The 19,309-nt window shown below is 34.5% G+C and overlaps 1 protein-coding gene across 1 annotated transcript; it reads right to left on the bottom strand.

Moving 5' to 3' along the window:
- Positions 1-5,858: 5,858 nt before the first annotated feature.
- Positions 5,859-13,829, bottom strand: LOC104600931 (Peroxisomal membrane 22 kDa (Mpv17/PMP22) family protein). The gene is made up of 7 exons (XM_010264100.3): positions 13,350-13,829; positions 13,041-13,139; positions 12,645-12,746; positions 12,444-12,519; positions 8,814-8,884; positions 8,632-8,717; positions 5,859-6,058 (listed from the first exon to the last, which is right to left on the bottom strand). Exons 1-7 carry the CDS (start codon positions 13,419-13,421, stop codon positions 6,007-6,009), a joined length of 558 nt encoding a protein of 185 aa, XP_010262402.1. The 5' UTR covers positions 13,422-13,829; the 3' UTR covers positions 5,859-6,006.
- Positions 13,830-19,309: the final 5,480 nt, after the last annotated feature.

Raw genomic sequence — 19,309 nt, 5'->3', positions numbered from 1 at the left:
AGATCCTCTTATTCTGGGGTTAGTGATGATAATTGACCCTTGAACTTTTACTTTGCGACAAATACCCCTTAATTGTTATTTAGATGACGAAATGCATTAAAATACCAAAATACACACCTAAAACTTTCTTATTTTATTTTCCTTGCCCTTTTTTCTTAAACCCTAATTTACCAAAAAATACGTTCATTTTCTCCAAACCAAACTAGCTAAAACAACAAGAATCATTTCACTGACATAGAAAAACAAGTTTCTTCAAATTCTTGTTTCATTTTGTTGACATGAATATCTCTCTTCATCTTAAAATATAAAAATTATCCACTCCTTTCTCTAATAAATTAAAACAAATAAACAAATAAACAAACAAACAAAACCTTAAATTTATATCTATCAAAAAGAAACCTCTACTATTTCATTTAAATATTGAATTTGGCCAAAGATCTATTAGAGCAATTAAGAGGACTTCAATATTATATTTAGGAAACTGATTAAATTATAAATCATTCAAATAAATAAGAAAAGGATAATTTAGGGGTTTAAAAATTATAAATATCTGGATGAGAATCTTTTTCAAAGTTAACTAATAGAACTGGAACTCTAATAAAGGGGTATTTGTTGCAAAGTGAAAATTCAGGGGGAAATTGTCACTAAACCCATAGTATGGGGGTCTTTGTAGTTTACCCTTTTTAATTAAAAGTTTTTTCGGAAAAATATTTACTTAAAATAAAGGAAACTTTTAAAATATAAATAATATCTTAAATATATATATATATATATATATAATATAAAAACATTTAATATATATAATTGGGTTTGGGGTGGAGACTTCACCCCCCATCCCTGAGGTATCCCTATTAATCCCCATTTCCATCAAGGTAGTCTTCATCCCCAATCCGATCAAATAGGCCAGGTACCTAGTGGAAACTAGGAAATTGCCATCCCTACTCCGGATATTCTAGTTACCTATAGTTTGTAACCCATGCTGGGTTAGATGCCTGCCCCATACCCATGTGAGAAAAATTTGTTGACTACTAAAGATCTGCAATTAATGGATCCAATTAGAGTAATGTTTCTATTTTTTTTTCCATTGCCAAATATTCAAAACTAAAAAAAGAAAATATTTCCTTTCCTTTCACAAAACCTAAACCCAAGCCCTATTCTCTTTCTCTCTCTCTCCCACCCTTTCTTTCCTTTGCAATCACTTCTCTTTCATCGGACTGGAGACCATTGTTCTCCATCTTATTACATATTCTTTCATCCCTATACAACCTCCCTAGTTTTCAAAGAAAAATTGGATTTGCTCACCACCACCTCAAACCCCTTTGAGTTTGAATTCAAGTCACTTAATTAAACCTTCTTGACAAATCTCCTAAGTTTGCCTGATTTACTTCCTTTGAACTGTACTTTTGTGCCCAAGTATTGAAATAATGGCTTCCCATTGGTTCTCCATCCTAAAATTTCCAAAAAAAAAATTCTCTTATACGAGGAAAGAATATGGAATGGGGTAGAGAATAGTGGTCTTTAGTCCAAAGAAAGAGAAGGGATTACAGAGGAAAGAAAGGGTTGGAATAAAAGAGAATAGGGATTAGAGAAAGTGATCTTCAGTCTAGGGAAGAGAAGGATTGCAAAGGAAAGAAAGAGTGGGAAGGAAAGAGAGAATAGGGCTTGGGATTTTGGTTTCATGAGAAAAGTAAATGTTCTGTTTTTTTGAATATTTACCAATAAAAATAGATTTAGAACTCTAAACAGATCCATTAATTACAAATATTTAGAAAGATCTTCCAGTAACCCGGATAGCCAAAAGGCATATTGAGCTTTTGGGGTCTTGTCTTTAAAGACAATGACTGTTTGGTAAGTGGCTTGGTCTACCCAGCTTTTAAAAATGTGTTTAGAGGCTATCTATCTCTCGGAAAGACCAAAAAGTTTCATTTGAAGCTTCTAAAAATTCAGCACTTTCGGGTCTTTTCATACACAGGTCTTCTCATCTTTCTAGCTTCTAGTTATATACCAAATGGAAAAAGATTGGTTTTCAGTCTTTCAAGCTTGCTGAAGCCCAGAAGACCGCATGGAAAGATTTGCCAAACACCGATTTATTTAATCAAGTCATTGCAAACCATAAAGGGTGTTTTATTAATACAAAAACTATAGGATAGGTTTTAGTAAATGTAGGAAACTATAGGGGGTTGACCCTTTGATTAACTTACATCAACAGAACTGATTTAACTTCATAACCAGCAAACAATTTCTCCTATAGATTACAACTAAGGATTTAACAAGCATTCCATGCCCCTAACCTCAGACCAAGGTTCACATTACTTCACAATATCTCAACGTATGGATGCGTATTGTATGATATAAATAAGAGTTTGGACTTTTCAAAAATCCTCTATCATTAATCGATGTGGTACAAAAATCCACTGTCAACTTTTCGTAACCAAAAAGTACAAGGAAAGAAGAGTTTTGATGGTTTAAAACTCTTGATTGCTTATCAAGGGTAGTGGTATTTTTGAACCTTGCCTCAAACCAAAGATGTAGAATTAGATCCACATGTAACTAGATCTTTTGGAATTAGAACTAGGAATGGATTCGAGCAAAGCTAAGCTGAATAGTATGAGGCTCGAGCTCGGCTCGCCTAAGAAGTAGAAGGCTCGAGCTCAGCTTGCCTAGGAAGTATAAGGCTCGAGCTCGATCTCGGTTCGAGCTAGAACCTTGAGTTCAAGTTCGGCTCAAGTAAAAAACTCGTAAGCTCGAGCTCGGCTCGGTTCGAGCTCTACTTGAGAATATTTTTATTTTATATTTATAAATAAAAATAAAAATTATATATATAAAATATTTTTATTTGATATTTAAAAATTAAGAATTATAATATTTTTATTATATATACTATTTTCTATAATTTTATTATATATATATATTCAAGCTCAACTTATTTATTAATTGAACCTGTAAATTGGGCTCGAGCTCAGCTCGAAGCTCGGTTGAAACCGAGCCTAGCTGAGCACGAGTGTCTCTTGAAGAGCTCGACTCGTGGCCACCCCTAATTAGAACCATGAAACATGGGTTGGGTTGGTTTGTTGACCATCCAATTTCTATTTAAATGGGTCATTAACTGGTTGACGGGTTTAAATGAATATGTTAAAGTTAAACCCAAATTCAACCAAGCCAATTACCACCATAAACCGGGTTCAAGTTGGATGTCATAAATTGAAGAGTTTGGGTTGAAGAGGAAATGCACTAATGTCAAATAAATTATAATAGAGGCTGTAGTATCTGGTGTGTAGCCTTTTATCATATCCTATCCAATGATTAAAGTATCGGTATCGGGTATCGTATTGGACAACTTGGATACAGATACAGATACGCTTTGGAAACACATGAATACACTAGGGAAATACACATGAATTTCATAAATATATCAATCACACTAAATTTAAGATCAAAATGATCACAAAATAGTATATAAATACATAAAAAATGTAAATATTAAGGATATATTTGAAGAAATATATTACGATTGATGAACCGGGATGCATAATTTTATTTATAGTGCATCAATCAAGAGTCCAAGACACTAAACATATGCACCTATTATATTTTAATTATTATATCAATTATTTTTTATTTTACTATTTTAATTTTTAACATTAAGAAAAAGTCAACTAAATATTAAATTTTCAAGTGCAAATTAAAATATCAATTAATAATTTATAAAAATATAATCATAACATAAAGTATATCAAATTTGTTAAAATTTCTAAGATGCATATTGTATACAAATTCATAGTTTTTAATTACTAAAATAATTATTTCATTATTAACATTTATATTATATAAATTTTATGAAATAAAAAATAATTTTTTGAAATAAATGTAGATTAGTGGATTTGATAGATTCAATTTAATATTATATTCTTCAATATTTTGTATATAATATTTTTGTTTTTTTTGTAAATAATAAATGTGTTGTTGTTACTTATTAATGTAAATTAAAATATTAGTTAATAACTAATAAAAGTATATAAAAATTTTAAGATTTATATCATGTGCAAATTTATAAATTTTAAGTATTAAAATAATTATTCTATTATTTATATTCTATTTGTATAAATTTCTTGATATAAAAAATAATCTTTTTTATATAAATGTGGATTTGATACATTATTTATTCTATTAGTTTATAAAATACTATTTTTAAATATTATTTTTTTAATTTTTAGTTAGCGTTAAATATAAATGTGTGTTTTGTTTAAATTGCATGTGAATAGAAAACGTTAATAAAATTTATTTTATTTTACTTTATATCACAAAATGTAGCGCGACTAACTGGTTTGGAAACGCTGCAAATTCTATTGCGTGTGTGGTGACTCGGGTTTGAATCACCTCATTCACAATCTTTTATAGAAAGTTCTGAATTATGCAGCGCGTATCAGCTCCATATCGGTGTGTATCGGCTGATACAATGCGATACAAGCCAATACACATCTGTATTCATTCGATACGAATGACTGACGGTATCATTAGTAACTGATACCGATACAATACGCCCCATATCGAACTTATCATATCAATATTTAAATCCCTGATCCTATCTATGATTTTAATTACAATGAAAGCTATCCATTTGGTTGAAACACAAAAACATCTTTTAGCCTGATATTACGTCAAAACCATGAAGGGAAAAGAACTACAACCTCGAATTTTCTCTCTCACAAATCAAGCATTTGAGAATATCAAAAGATTACAACCATCAACCACCACGTACATCACATCCTCTTGTCCTTTTTTTTATAATAGCCAATAATGAAGACGGATAATAGAAGAAGAATGAGAGAGAGAGAGAGAGAGTATTAAGAAATGTTTATTAGTTTTATGCACGTGAATATACAGTATCTGATTAGCTGAACTTATCCGAATTCAATTCAATTAATGAAACAGGTCAACATCTAGATTTCAACCCAGCTTGGTGGTTCAGGCGTGAACCCATAGTTCACAAGCCATCAATTTGACACTCTAATCCAACAGATGTCATCTCGCTGGTATATCAGGCTTAGATTTTGGGCTAAACCCATTTTAACTAGTCTAATTTTCTTCATCAGACACAAGCCTTGCTCCATCAACCACTCATCTTAATCATGTACCTGCTTGATTTTTCTTGTTTTTTTTTTTTCCTTTGTCTAGGTGCACTTGTGGGTTTAGAAGGATGTTTGAAGGTAGGGTTTGACCCTAGGCGTGGCAACACATGCCTTGGACCACATTGACCATCCCATCTCACTTACAATTGCCCCATGTTTAGTGATATTTGTTTTCACAAGAATGTAGAGCTAAATCAGCTTATTTGATGCCCATAAACATATCAGGTTTCTTTCAGGCATAGGGGATTATGAAATGGTGAGTTTAATGCACACTATGTATCCACTGATAGGGGTGTCAATTGGACTTGATTTGGCCCAACCCAATGCGAGTCCGTTACAAATGGACTAGGTCCAATCCAATGAATATTTTGGACCAGTCCAATTCAATGTCTGTTAAAAATTGTTTTAATTTAGATTAATTCTAACCCAAACCTGGTCCATTGACACCTATATTCCTATCTTCTATCAATGGACCAAATATTTGTTCAATCCAACCCAATCCGATATAAATTCATTACGGATGGACCAGGTCCAATCCTATCCAATAAATACTTTGGACCATTAAGTCTGGACTGGTCCAATTCAATATGTCTTATTGGTCCATCCAAATTGATTTTGATTTGGACAAGGTCCAAACCAAAACCGGTCCATTGGCACCCCTACCCACTGCACTGCATCATTGGTTGAATGTCCTAACAAGCACCGTCTACAGAAGATACAACACAAGCATGAACTAAGAAATTAGCTTCCATTAGCCTCATAACAAACAACCTTTGTCTCTCTGTAGTCTTTAAGCAGATTATATAAGCATTACATGATACTAATAGTTTTCCAAGAATTAAATAGAATTTCCAAAGCGAAATTGGGCATCCACCTCCTATGCCTTCTTTATAGCAACAGATCTTGCCTTTAGATTCAGAAATATTGCCCTAAAGTTGGAAGCAGCAGGAAAAAAAAGTAACATGTTAGTATCCATTAATATGACATTACACAGACGAAGGAACATAAAATACTGAATGCAAGTGATGGCATTTGGCATGGGCTTGAATCCAGATGTTGGACTTTTCTCAAAACTCCATGATATAGGTAATATGAATCTCATGCTTACTAGTTTTGAAATAATCAAAACTTTTTGCAAGTTGAAGGGGTGGTAGAAGGGCTAGGGGTAGACCAAAAAGGACATGGGTCGAAGTAGTAAGAAATGATCTAGGCGCTAATAATTTAACAATGAATATGGCATTAAACAGAACGAGGTGGAATAAAAAGGATTTATGTAACCGACCCCCTATGGTTGGGATTAGGACTTGGATGATGCTAATGATGAATCAGAACTTTTTACTGATTGGAATTCTCAAATTTGAAAAATCAACACTATAATGGCCCCAACCCCATGATGCTAGTTATGTGAACTGCTACAAGTCTCACTTTTGCACATGTATATTTGAGAACTTGTAGAAATGAAGTACAAAATTTAGTTTACGATACATAGTAAGTCAATCTATAATTACTGCCCTATTTTGATCAGGTAATGGATATACTCAATTACCTCACCTAAGTAGCTTCTACCTTGAATAGAACATGCACAGGGATCCCCAGATCATCTAATGCCTTGTATCTAGCTCACTGTGCAAAAGGGGTTGGAAAACCTGGCTGTTTTGTTTGGAACACCAGACCTAGGGATACAACAAGGGGGTAGCCCATCCCCCTACCCATACCCCTTCCCCCAACCCTGGTGACTGTGGGATTTGATCCCAAGTCACTGCTACAACCAGCCACAGATCTTATCAAGTGAGCCAGTTCGCACCATCCCTTATAAATGTTGGATCTTGATTTCCTTTTATTTAATTAGGTTTCCTTCTCTCCTTTCTTCTTTGGGTTAGTTTTGGATATGATCCACTATATGCAAACTTGTTTTTTCTTCAAATGATCTACTAGAATCCATACCCCATTTATTATATTTAATTGGTGATGACTATAGGAGCTCCCCACTGAGAATACATTGAAAAATAGGGTTCACAATGATTACCTGGACTTGACTAATATCTAAAACAAGAATCAAGTCTAACTAATAGACTGTTCAGATACATGTGAAATGGATTAGCATGGCATTTGAATCCACGGCATTTGAACCCGTTGCAATATTACTGGAAACTAGGAATGGATCCATTTTAGATGATGAATTTGTGCTTATAAGTGGAAAGGAAAACCATGATGAAGTCACTTCATTTCAGTGACCTGAAAGCAGGCTCCAAGGGATTTGCTGGATTATAATATTACTAGCAATAGATGATAATATTAACTCACTTCTTTGTCATCACTTCCATTTGAATGAGATATCAAAAAACCAATGTGTTTGTATTCTAACTGCACTAATCATGATAAGGTTTTTTTTTTCTTCCTAGTTATGACATCCACTAAATGCTTGTCTGACCTTTCCCTAATCTTCTTTTCTTCATAGGATAGAGAAATCTAAAATTTCTGAAGGGAAAAATTAGTTAATATAGTGGTTTGATGCTTACAAGTATTTGTATAGTCTCGTAATGACTAACGCCCATCACAACTCAATTTAAAAGGCTTGCTAACAACAACACGGATTTTGTACACATATGGACATGCATTTGGATACACCTTGTCCATCTTGTGAACAAAAACACCAAAAAAGAAGAGAAAAGATGCCACTGAAGAGAGGGAAATACTGTGGAGAAAAAAAGATCAAAAAATGCAACAATAAAAAAAAAAAGAGGAAGAACTGAAGAATGAGTAGAGAGAAGAATATGCCTGAATCACGTCTTACTGGGCTGAGTTGATGCAAGTCTTCTGCTCACAAGTTCAAAGTTCTCTTCGAATATTATAATTCAAAGCAAGGAAAAGAGAAAAATCCCATTTGATATTCATAGGCGTTTGCATCCAATTGCATTTTATTTTAAATTTTTTTGTATTTAAATCCCCTATTATAAATTTACTTATATCCTTATATATTTGTACATGCCCACTATACTAATTTATGTATTTATCATTGAAACAGAAGGTTATTAAATTTTGCCATTCTTTTTAATTTTAAATTGTCAATTTCCCTTAATTTAGTTACATTCATGCAATGTTAAATGTTTTGACGATTAACAATCTTAAAATAAAGAAAATATTCAAAGGAACTTATTTAGTTATTTGCTTAAAAACATACACAGATAACGGATTATTAGCCTCATTCAGCATCCATGTCCAGAAATCATAAATTATTAGCCTGATTGAATCAATGAATACAAACCAGCATTTTACAAAGTTACTGCAAATAAGGAATACAATAGTTTTTATCCTGCTTAAATCCTAATGCATTCAAATATGATAGAAAAATACATTGCATGTAAAAGATATTTACACATAATAATAAAGCAGGTTTTGAGATGGATTGTGCAAGAAATAGACGTGGAAGCAAATAATTGGAAGATGCAGGAAAACAAAAAGAAAAAGCAAGAACAAAGAGGTCAAGAAAAAGGTCAAATACCAGCATGAAGCAACAAGGCTATGGAACAAGACACGGAGTTGCAAAGGCATATACTGGTAGTTCACCCAAGCTACTATAGGCCAAAACTGCGAAGTTTAGTCAAGGAGTCTTAGTGAGTTAGTTTTGCCATGCCATTCATAAATATCTTTATCATGTCATAAAATAATGGCCAAAGTTTATACCTTCCATGCAGTCAACTGGACAGGAGGATAGTCCTTCTGGACTTTTTTCTGGACTAAGCCCCATGGTCTTCCTGCATGGCAAAAAGATGTTAACAATAAGAAGCTATAACTTCTAAATAGAAGTGTAATTAGTCCAAAAAAAATTACTCCTGAGTCAGTAAAACAGAATCGCAGTCTTCAGTATTTCTTGATCATGTGCTGTTATTCAATAATTGACAATTTATGGCTGAAAGGATACATCACCTGTGCAATTTTTATCATTTTATTTTGCTTTCCCACATTGTAGTCAGACAAGGATTATATTATGTATCAGCTGACTTTCTTGTCCACTTGAAGCATACACCAATCTCCCTTGTTATTTATACTAAGGATTTCCCTTATCAACTGTCTAAGTGTCCAGGCTCCCAAACCACCTCCCACGTTGCTAGGTGATCCTTCTTGGTGTCTCCCAGTTTCCACAGGAAATCCCCTCATAACCTTCACTAATTGGTTTTCCACTTTCACTAGTACTTTGAAGGTAGATAGGAAATAAACTGGCAAATTGGCCAAAGTTGACTTCATTAAAGTTATTCTACTCCCCCCCCCAAAGAGAAGTAATTTCTCTTCCAATTTGCAAACATCTTGCTAAATCTTTCGATCACTAGGTACCAGAAGCTATCTGCATTTGGATTTCCTCCTAGCAGTAGTCCCAAATATTGTAATAGCTAGTCCCCTACTTCACACCCCAAAAGTCTAGCTAGAAAATCCAGTTCTTCTCCCTAAATTTACTCCTACCACACAACTCTTGCCCTAGTTTACTTAAAATTGAAGAGTCTCTCAATATGGTTCACTAGCCTCTTTAAATACAAAAGTTCTTCTACTTCCCCTTCACAAAACCGTATGATATCATCTGCAACCTATAGATGCATGACCACCACGTCCTCCCAACTCTCCAACCTCTGAGCAAATTATTAGCATTTACCTTAAAATCAAATCACTTAGTACATCAGCTACTAATGTAAAAAGGAAGGGGGATAGAGGATCTCCTTATCTAAGGCCCCTTTTAGCAAGAAAAACATCCCTAGCTACTCCATTCACCAATATGGAAAAATGACACGAGGAAATGCAACCCTTCACCCATCTACAACATCTTTCTCCACAGCCCTTGCAATTGAGAACTTCTAGAAGAAAGGGGGACAGAGGATCTCCTTATCTAAGGCCCCTTTTAGCAAGAAAAAAAATCCCTAGGTACTCCATTCACCAATATGGAAAAATGACATGAGGAAATGAAACCCTTCACCCATCTAAACCATCTTTCTCCACAGCCCTTGCAATTGAGAACTTCTAGAAGAAAATCTCAATCCACCATGTCATAAGCCTTTTCCTTCTTCCTTCTCCTAAACTCTACACATTCATTGGAAATGAGTATTTAATCTATTATTTGTCTCCCAAAAACAAAGGACCCTTGATTTGTAGAGATCAGTGAAGGAAGGACATTTTTTATTCTTAGGGCCATCACCTTAGAAATGATTTTATACATGCTTCCCACTAAACTTATAGGCTTGAAATCCTTTGGTTGAATTGCATCCATCTTTAGGATCAAGGTCATAAAAATCGCATTTGTTCCCGAATTAAATGTGCTAAATCTTCATAAACCTCCAATAATCTCCCAACAATCTTTATAATTCCTCCTTAGGCCCTGGGGCTTTAGATCGATCCATTGAGAAGTTTTCCTTTATACTTATGCCCCGTTCGCTTTTCGGTAAGTCACTTACTCGGGTAAATGCACTTACCTGGGCAAGTGTTTCCCAGGAAAGACTTACCCCGGTAAGTGCATTTATCCATGTTCTTTTATTTCCCATGTAAATAAGGCAATGACAATCATAGCCATAAAAATTCTATTATTAAAAGGGGCATTTTTGTCCCATCCAAGTATTGGAAACTTTCCCCTAGATGGGAAGATTAATTTACCCACCTAGGAGATGGGTATCACTTACCCGGGTAAGTGGTACCCAGGAAAATAAACTTTCACTGGTCCCCACATAAATCTGAAAAATGAACATGAGCTTCTTGGTCAATGGGAATCAAAATCCCATTCACCAACTTTCCCCTCTCTCAAAATCCAAAAACAGAGTGCCCCCTTATAGTTATGTCTCAAGGGAAACAACCAACAAAGACCCTAACATAGAGCAACCATAGATTCTCTTTGAAAGGTTTTAACTTCAAAAATAGGGATAGTAACAGTTGATTCTCTATGGACAGAAACTGCATGCCTAGACATTTAATACCTTGCTGGACGAGGACTGGAGTTCCATAAATTGTCAAAATAAGCACAAAGCATATAAAGAGACACCTGACCTGAATAGGATAAAATTGTATACTCATGATGGCTGATATTGACAAAAAAGATTAAAATTAGAAGGGAGGCAGAAATCCACTCCTGGAAGTGGTAGCTGGCTACTTCAATTGAGAGGATTCCAACAAATAACATACAGCCTATATAACGAATTGTCCATAAACATAAAATTATATATTACAGAAGTACCCAGTGATATAGAAGAAATAGATACATGTTAAAAGAACAGAAAGAGAAATGCCTGGAAAACAAAAAATGGCCTGTTTTAGCTGTCAATATGGTATTTAATTACATGACCTTGCCATGAATAAACAAAGGTGGTAAATACTAAGTTGCAACTTGGCAATACAAAAGACATGCTTAATTCAGACCACCAGAAAGCAAAACAATGTAAACAGATTATAAAACTACACGTTCTACTTAGACCCACAAATCCAAATGAGAGCAACAAACCAAACCATTTTGAAATAAAGAGTTGAATAGAATGTAGTTTCATTTGCTAATTTCACTTCTAGGAAAGTGTCCACCTGAATCTTAGTCTTGTCATGGTGAGGTGATGACTGGTTGTTTTGGCCTCCCAACTGACTAGTTAACCACAAAAGGTGTCTTCTAAATTTAAGAATTGAAGCAATCTCATATATAAGACTATAGAAACCACAAACATGTAATAAAGGACTAATATAAAACAGTTAAGAGTGACACAGATCAGTGGTCTCTGTCCTGATTTTAAATAAACAACACAAAATTGTGATGGGAATAAGATGGAATTATCAAATCAAATCATTTCTCCATCAGATGCCAGGTAGGTCTCACTTTTCCACAAATATCTCAAAAAGGATTGTATGGGAGATGATTAACAAAGTTGAAGGCCAGAAAACAAACAGAAATTTGGAAATTATTTCTCTTCCAATGCTATAAAAGAAGAGAACAAGAAACTGCAAATACAAACATTTATCAAAGCTGAAATAATCCAATAACAATAGAATACATAGTTTATCCTATATCTAGAAAGTGAATTTGGCAACTTATATGAAATAACAGATTATTCCACCTTTACCATAATTGGTGATTAGTGATTCAATACTTTTTTTTTGAAAGCCAACCCAATACACACAAAACAGAATAGAATGGCAAAACAGAACCCATGTAGCCGCCCCCATATAGTTGGGACAAAGCTCGGATGATGATGATGATGGACTTTATTTTTAGGAAAAGACTACAGACAGACAGACAAACAACAGACTAAAGACAATGACTTGCTGATTCCCAAAAGCTCAATTCATAGAATTATATACCTTCAACTATAAGACCATAGTACATCATGAAAAACATGTTGTTCCAAGGAGATGAAGTTAATTGTTCCAAAATCACCTGAAAAGGTAAAAAATATAATAATTTGAACAAATCCCGGATCAAAATAACCCAATAAGTACTGCAGAACTTAATAACCAGACCACGTTTTGGCACCATAAGAAAGGTTTTGCATCACCATGTACCTTCTTAGCAACCGTTTTGTTGCCCTTCTTTCCCTTGAAGATGATGTCCATCAGCTTGTGCAGAAAGTGCCCAAACGGTCCCGAGTATGCAAACCCATAAAGCTGCAGAACAATTAGAAGTTAAAAAACGTATAAACATATAAAGCAGAAGTTTATTAGGTAGAGAACAAAGCAGAAATTGAGATAGAGAAAAGAAAACGAGAGGATTATCATAGCATGATTTAGGACTTCCTTGCAGACATAACAATAGACAATTTCACCAAATCATCACCCGTTGATGCAGTCGTAGAAACACATAAACTCAAATAAACAAAAAAGAAACCCAAAAAAGAATTTTAGATCCATCCAGGTCCCAAAATATCAATCAGATAATAAGTAAAACAATAGCAAGCATACCATTATAAGAAGTAATCTTCTTAGTTGAAGCTTTTTGACTCCAGAAATCTTCTGGGCAATTGCATCACTACATCCAGCTAAAACGCCAGCAGTAATTGCCTAGAAACAAGTTAACAAGAAAAAGAAAAACCCAGTTCAGCTATCAAACCCAACACCATCGAATACTCGAATAAAGTGAAGTAACACAATATTACGTTTTTCCCAGGAAAGCGAAAAAAAGAAAGAAAAAGCAGGGCAATAGACTCAAATTGAAGTCTGACCTAGAAGAAGTAGAATAGTCAAATAAGGGTATTCGGATTTTGGACATACCTTGGTTCTAAGAGGATGGAGTTGCAGTTGTAGCAGATATTTTCCCCAAGATTCTTTAATGATATCAGACATGGCGGAATCAAGATTCAAGACTACTGCCTGTCACACCTCTGTCGTTCCTGGGTGTCTGTGAAAGGTGTGAACTTGGAAGCAAACAGAGAGCGGAAAGGAAGAATGACAGGTAGGGGTAGGTGGTAGGTGGTCAGGACTTAGGAGGGTCAAGACCATGCATGGCCGATGCCAATGAAGCAGAAGACCACACCAAACCAATTAGGCTATAACATAAAAAGAAATAAAAAAAAAAAAAGACTTTTTAATAGTCTAGCCTTCCCATGAAAGAGGTGCAGTCTTCCAACTTCCAATATTCATGAAGTTGCTCAGACGGAGGTAGTTTCATAGAAGCATGTGACGACAATCTGAGAATTTCCGTTGCAAAGTCTGGGCTTTGAAGTTGGGACTTTGGTGGAGGAATTGTTTTGTATTATTGACAAAAATGGGAATAATTGGAGGGAGAAAACTCCCATATCAAAATGGCCAAATTGGACATCACCATCACTTAAGTCTCAGTGTACTGTGTACTTTCTCATGTTGGCCAAAACATCAGCGCCCCACAACACTTTCCAACCAACCGTGCATTGGAAACATCTCTTTTGATGTCTCATTATCTCCCGTGACTGTCATCGGAAGATAGGGCTGCAGTCCAATGAATGCAGAATTCTCAAATTACAGCCCCCATGGTAATACTAGTAGCCTTCTTACAAACCGCATCTTGCCCATGAATTTAACATCAATTCATATACGGTCTCTGAACTGGGTTGATCAGTCATTCTTAAATGCACGATTGGGATGTGCTGTGTGGCATTATGAATCGATTGCACTAATAGATTTTAATTTGTTTGAGTTTCATCAGGTAGACGCCCCTCGACACATCAGCCAAAGTCTTTTGCCCCTTTCAAATAAATCTCCCCAACCAAGCTGACAAGCTCCTCTTCCATTCAAATCCAAACCCAACGTTCCACTGGCCTTCCTTTTGTTCTATGCAATCCCAAAGAACAAGTTTCTTCTCCTCACTCCGTACTTCCATAGTTCCAGCCATTATCACCGCTATTGCCTAGCTTATTCGAAGCATAAGGAAGCTTCAGTTGCTTCCTCACCTATTTTCCAGTTGTTCAAAATCTTTCTAAAGCATTGCTGTGGTGAAGGTCGTTCAAGACCTATCCATATCTCACCTCACCTCGTCGTAGTGTATGACGACGACTTCTCGGTATAAGACCAGTGGATGTGATGGTGGTCTGATTCTGAAATATGAGGAGAGTTGGTTCAAGTTGTAGAAGAGAAAAGGGGAAAGAAAGGGAGGGAGGGAGAAGTGGTCAGACCCCGGAGGGGCTGCCTATATACCCTCCGACGAGGGAGAGGGATTGAGCTGTTGTAGTTCATTAATTGGAGTAGGAATTCCGACAATGACATGAAAAGTAACGGATGGCTGCATAGAAGCAGAGAGGGAGAGAGAAGTCCAAAAGTTTTGAATATGCAGGTAGTCTATGTGTAATATATTGGTATGATAGTTGTCATCCTGAGTTTTTTAAGGTTTTGTGAAATTGCTAATGCTATGAGACACAAAGGCCAAGTTATTGGTTCTTAATTTTGACAGCTTGGTGTCTTTGTAAACGGTGTTCAAAGGATTACCGTCGAGCCAGAGCCCCTTGGAGTTACTGACATTTAGAAGCTTGGTGCCTTTTGATAAACAATGCCCAAAGGATTACCGTCAAACCGCAACCCCTTGGAGTTAGTGGGTCTTTTGGTAGCTTGGTGTCTTTGTAAGATATGTAAGGTCACAGAGGGGTAATGCCCTTGGGCAGGGCTGGAGTAACAACGGAGTCCTATGTAATGCCGTGGAGGAGTAATAGAGCTACTATGCTTGATGAAAGCTTTTGAAAGTAAGTATTATTGTAGAAATGAACGTATCATGGAAATTTACTGTTGAATATGTTATTTGGTGAAACATTGAAGTTTGTTATTGAAAGAAAAATGTTTAATTTGCTGAAACAGTAAGGCGAATTGATGATACTATTTGGATGTGTTTTGTTGATTTGAGAAAATGAGTGAAAGTGTAATGAAGAATAACTCCCTGCTTGAAAATAAAATTTTACTGATTTGTGCTTGAAATGGTAGGTTAAAATGATGAATTCTAAACCCCTTGTGAAGTGAAATTGAAATTGTATATTTATGAAAATGAATCTGGGCTGAATTTTTAAATTTTAAAAGCATGGTACTATGCTATGCTAAAACTTATTAGAGAGAATTTTATTTATAAAGATAAAATTTTAAAAGTTGTTCAACAAAAGATAATATAAAAAGTGCCTTAAAACCGTTTCAAAATGGGATGTTGGCTATCTAACTGTGAAAAGATGATTTATTCAATAAATATTATAAAGCCTATTTTGGGACTATCTCCTACTATGCATGATTTTCCAACAATATTGCTCATGCATATCCTGAATTCAATAAAACAACACAAGAGAAATGACAAAAAATTCATTCAGGTTACTCTCAAAGGCCAAAAAAATTATCCCAAGGTTTAGTGAATATAATATTGACATTTGCAAATAGATCTGCTTCAAAGAGAATTTGATGATTAACAAATGATTGTAACACCAAATTATGAGGAATTACCAATCAAAATCAAATTAGGAATCACCATGAATGAGGGTTTCCAAAATTGAAACCCTCAATGATGTTCTTATCATCCCATCCCAGTTAATTGTGATTTTGATACAGGTGTGTGTTCTTCTTGGTTGTATATTTTCTTATTGGATGCATCCTAGGATTATTTTTTGGGAGAATGACCGATCAGCTCAGGGTCAGAATTTGTAGGCTCAAAGTACTGTTGGGGGGTAGGTGCAAGCTCGGAATTGATGTCAATTCATGGGCGGGTGTTGGTCCATAGAATGTGGGTTATTGACCTTTTGAAGGCTTATAACTCTGCAGTGGAAATCAGAAATCTGCATTGGGCAAATCCGTACTTGTCTGTTATTTTTTTCATGTGTTTTTACTTTTAGTGAAAAAAGAATGCATGAAGTTTACCATTTGTTGTGTTAAATGTCTTGAAAGCAAATATGGGTGTATGGACACACTCGAGGTCATATTTTCAATAAAGTTTGATGTCTCCCTATTTTGATTTTATGTTCATCGAGTAGGTAGACTATGGTTTCTGTGAATCCAATTCCTTTTTTCTGCCATGTCGATTTTCAAATAAGAATGTAATATTGTATTCGACAATTACTCTAAATGGTTTGGAATCCATATACATTTACAGTAGAAGGTAGGAGGAGGTGACGCGGCACTGATGTGGCCGAAGAGATAAGGTGGTCATGTAAGCGACACGTGGCATCCGGAGCCAGCTCAACCATAACCTGAACGATAATGGTTGCAAGATTTGTCATGGAGAGCATAGAATGGCCAAAGGAGATAACTAATTAAAAACACTTTCCACTAGTTCTAGTTTGGGCCTGCTCTTAGTGCTTTGCTTGAAAATCCTAGGAAAAAAAATCTAATTTGTTAACATACGAAGGCAAGACAACATTAAACAACATAAATAAAAGATCCAATTATTAGGGAGTGATTGGAAGCCATGAAGTAAATGGCATGGTAGGGGATGTCCAATTTGGTTGACTGGTGGTGAGTTGTGAGGTTTTTATTTTCTATTCTCATTAGATGTGTGGTAAATAGTTGCCATGTAACAGGTAGTGAAAATGTTGATTGTATATAGTGGTTTAAAAATAGCCCATATTCAATTATACATTCTTAGCTTTATTTAAGAGTGTCTATGCTAATTTCCCATACATTTTAATATCATTAATCCATGATACCCTAAAATGCCTATCCTTTGGTTGGAAAATTGTTGCATATACTTTGTTAGAATATAGACATATCCTTGTTGACATGAACAGATGAGGTAGTTGTGTTTTAATTGAATTTATTGAAATGTTGATATGTTCTTCAACTAGTATGAGTACCCAATTGGCCGGTGGAAATCCTTTCCCTGGCAGTTTGAACTACAAAACGAATTATTATTATTGTAAAACAAAAATGCATCATTTGAATATCTGAAACTCCTAACCCCCATAAGATATTTTATAATTTCCCTAGTAAACTCCAAGTATGTCTTGTTTAAAAGTTTATTAAATGTAAATACTTGTATTGAAACACATGAAGGCAAATCGGTCGAATGAAAACTAAGCCAATCATAATGGAAAATGCAAATTTTTCTACTGGACAGTGTTAGACAATGTATGCCCTGAGCTCCAATTAGATTAATGTACACAAAAATTTATAAATAATTTAAGTGCATTATTGTTTCATGATCACATTTGGTATATATATTTCTGTGAATTACTCCTTAAACTAGACACTTATAGGACTCGTGTTAGTTTAAAATGTTCTTAGCCATTGGGTAGACTTAGGGAGTTTATCTTGACAAGTCTAACACTAGTTGCTACCGAATTGGTGAAACAACTTGTCTTAATTACTAGGGTTAGATCCTAAGCACAACCAATGGATGTTTAGAAGAACTACTAAACTTGGACAAATTTCCAATTATGCCCTAAACCTTTGAGATATATGGACAAAACTAGAGAGTTACACTTGACCCCAAAATTAATTATGATATTGTACTAGGTTTGGACTGAATTGTCTTTGATATGCCAACTAGTAAGATCCATCAAGGGTCAAATATTTGGGCATGTTGGGGTAGTTTAGGAAATTACTTAAGTGGATAATCATAGTGATAAGATCGACTTATTTGTCAGACGAAGTGAATATTAGGATTTACACTCTCTGATGGAAGCATAAGTTACTAGCAATAGACTTTCAATTATATTTGAAATTTGATTTGCAAAATATATTTATATGTTATATTACTATTTATGAAAAAAGGTTTGAAAAAAGTTTTAATCATGGGATTCATCCAAGTAGAAAGTGTGACATTGCATTTTACAATCAAGGAAGGACCTCTTCCCTATGAGATTTTGATGATTATGGGTCAAAAAGTTAGGTATAAGAGACTATTATAGGGCTGAATAATCAATGGGCTTCATCTTAGATAAGTCCATTCCCATCGAATCCAACGATCATTTACATGTAAATGTTGGGCCCAACTAAGCCCAAGCTGATTAGGTCAGGGATTCACTACTCTTAAGCAATGAATTCAGCCTACCCTCTTCCAGAGGTGGGATCGAATGATAATGGACTTATTGAAACCATTGTGGGTCTCATGCCATATAGTGTTTAGACCTACATGGCCTTACAATGCATAGGAAAGTGACCCATTAAAGAAAATGGACCTAAGGCCCATTACTAATACGATTAGTTAAGTAGGCAAGTTGCCATTCAATTATAATAAGATAGTTTATCCATAAGGATAAATACTAATCTAAATCTGATTTTTATTCAGCTCCTAGTAGGACTAGGAGAGTGTTCTATATAAGGGAAGAGAGGGATGAGCAAAACATTCTATCTTAAGCTCTCTCTTTCTTAATTCCCTTGCTCCTATAAAACCCTAGTTCATTTCAACCTTAGTAGGGATTGTTTTCTTTCAGTTCCTAACTATGTTTTTGGAGTAAAACATTAGCCTTAAGAAGGCTTAACTATTTAGTAAGTTACTTAAATAAAATAAAATAAACCATAATAAAAATACATGCTCAAAAGTTAATTAACCATAATAAAAATAATTTAGTAAGTTACTTAAATAAAATAAAATAAAAATAATTATTAATTATTGTTACTGATAAAAATATTTTTATTAATATAATAAAAATAATTTAATTAATAAAAGGAATAAGATTCAAACTAATATCAATTTAAAATTAATATAAAACTAGTAAAACTAATCAAACAATTATTAGTTTTATAATTAAATTTTATTAATTTAAAACCAACTTAAGTTCCACTAAAAAATAAAT

This window comes from Nelumbo nucifera, chromosome 3 (genome assembly GCF_055504915.1).
Source record: "Nelumbo nucifera cultivar China Antique chromosome 3, China Antique-T2T, whole genome shotgun sequence".
Classification (NCBI taxonomy): Eukaryota; Viridiplantae; Streptophyta; class Magnoliopsida; order Proteales; family Nelumbonaceae; genus Nelumbo; species Nelumbo nucifera.
The sequence above is the reverse complement of the archived record's forward strand: the minus strand, read 5'-3'. Positions and strand labels throughout refer to the sequence as shown.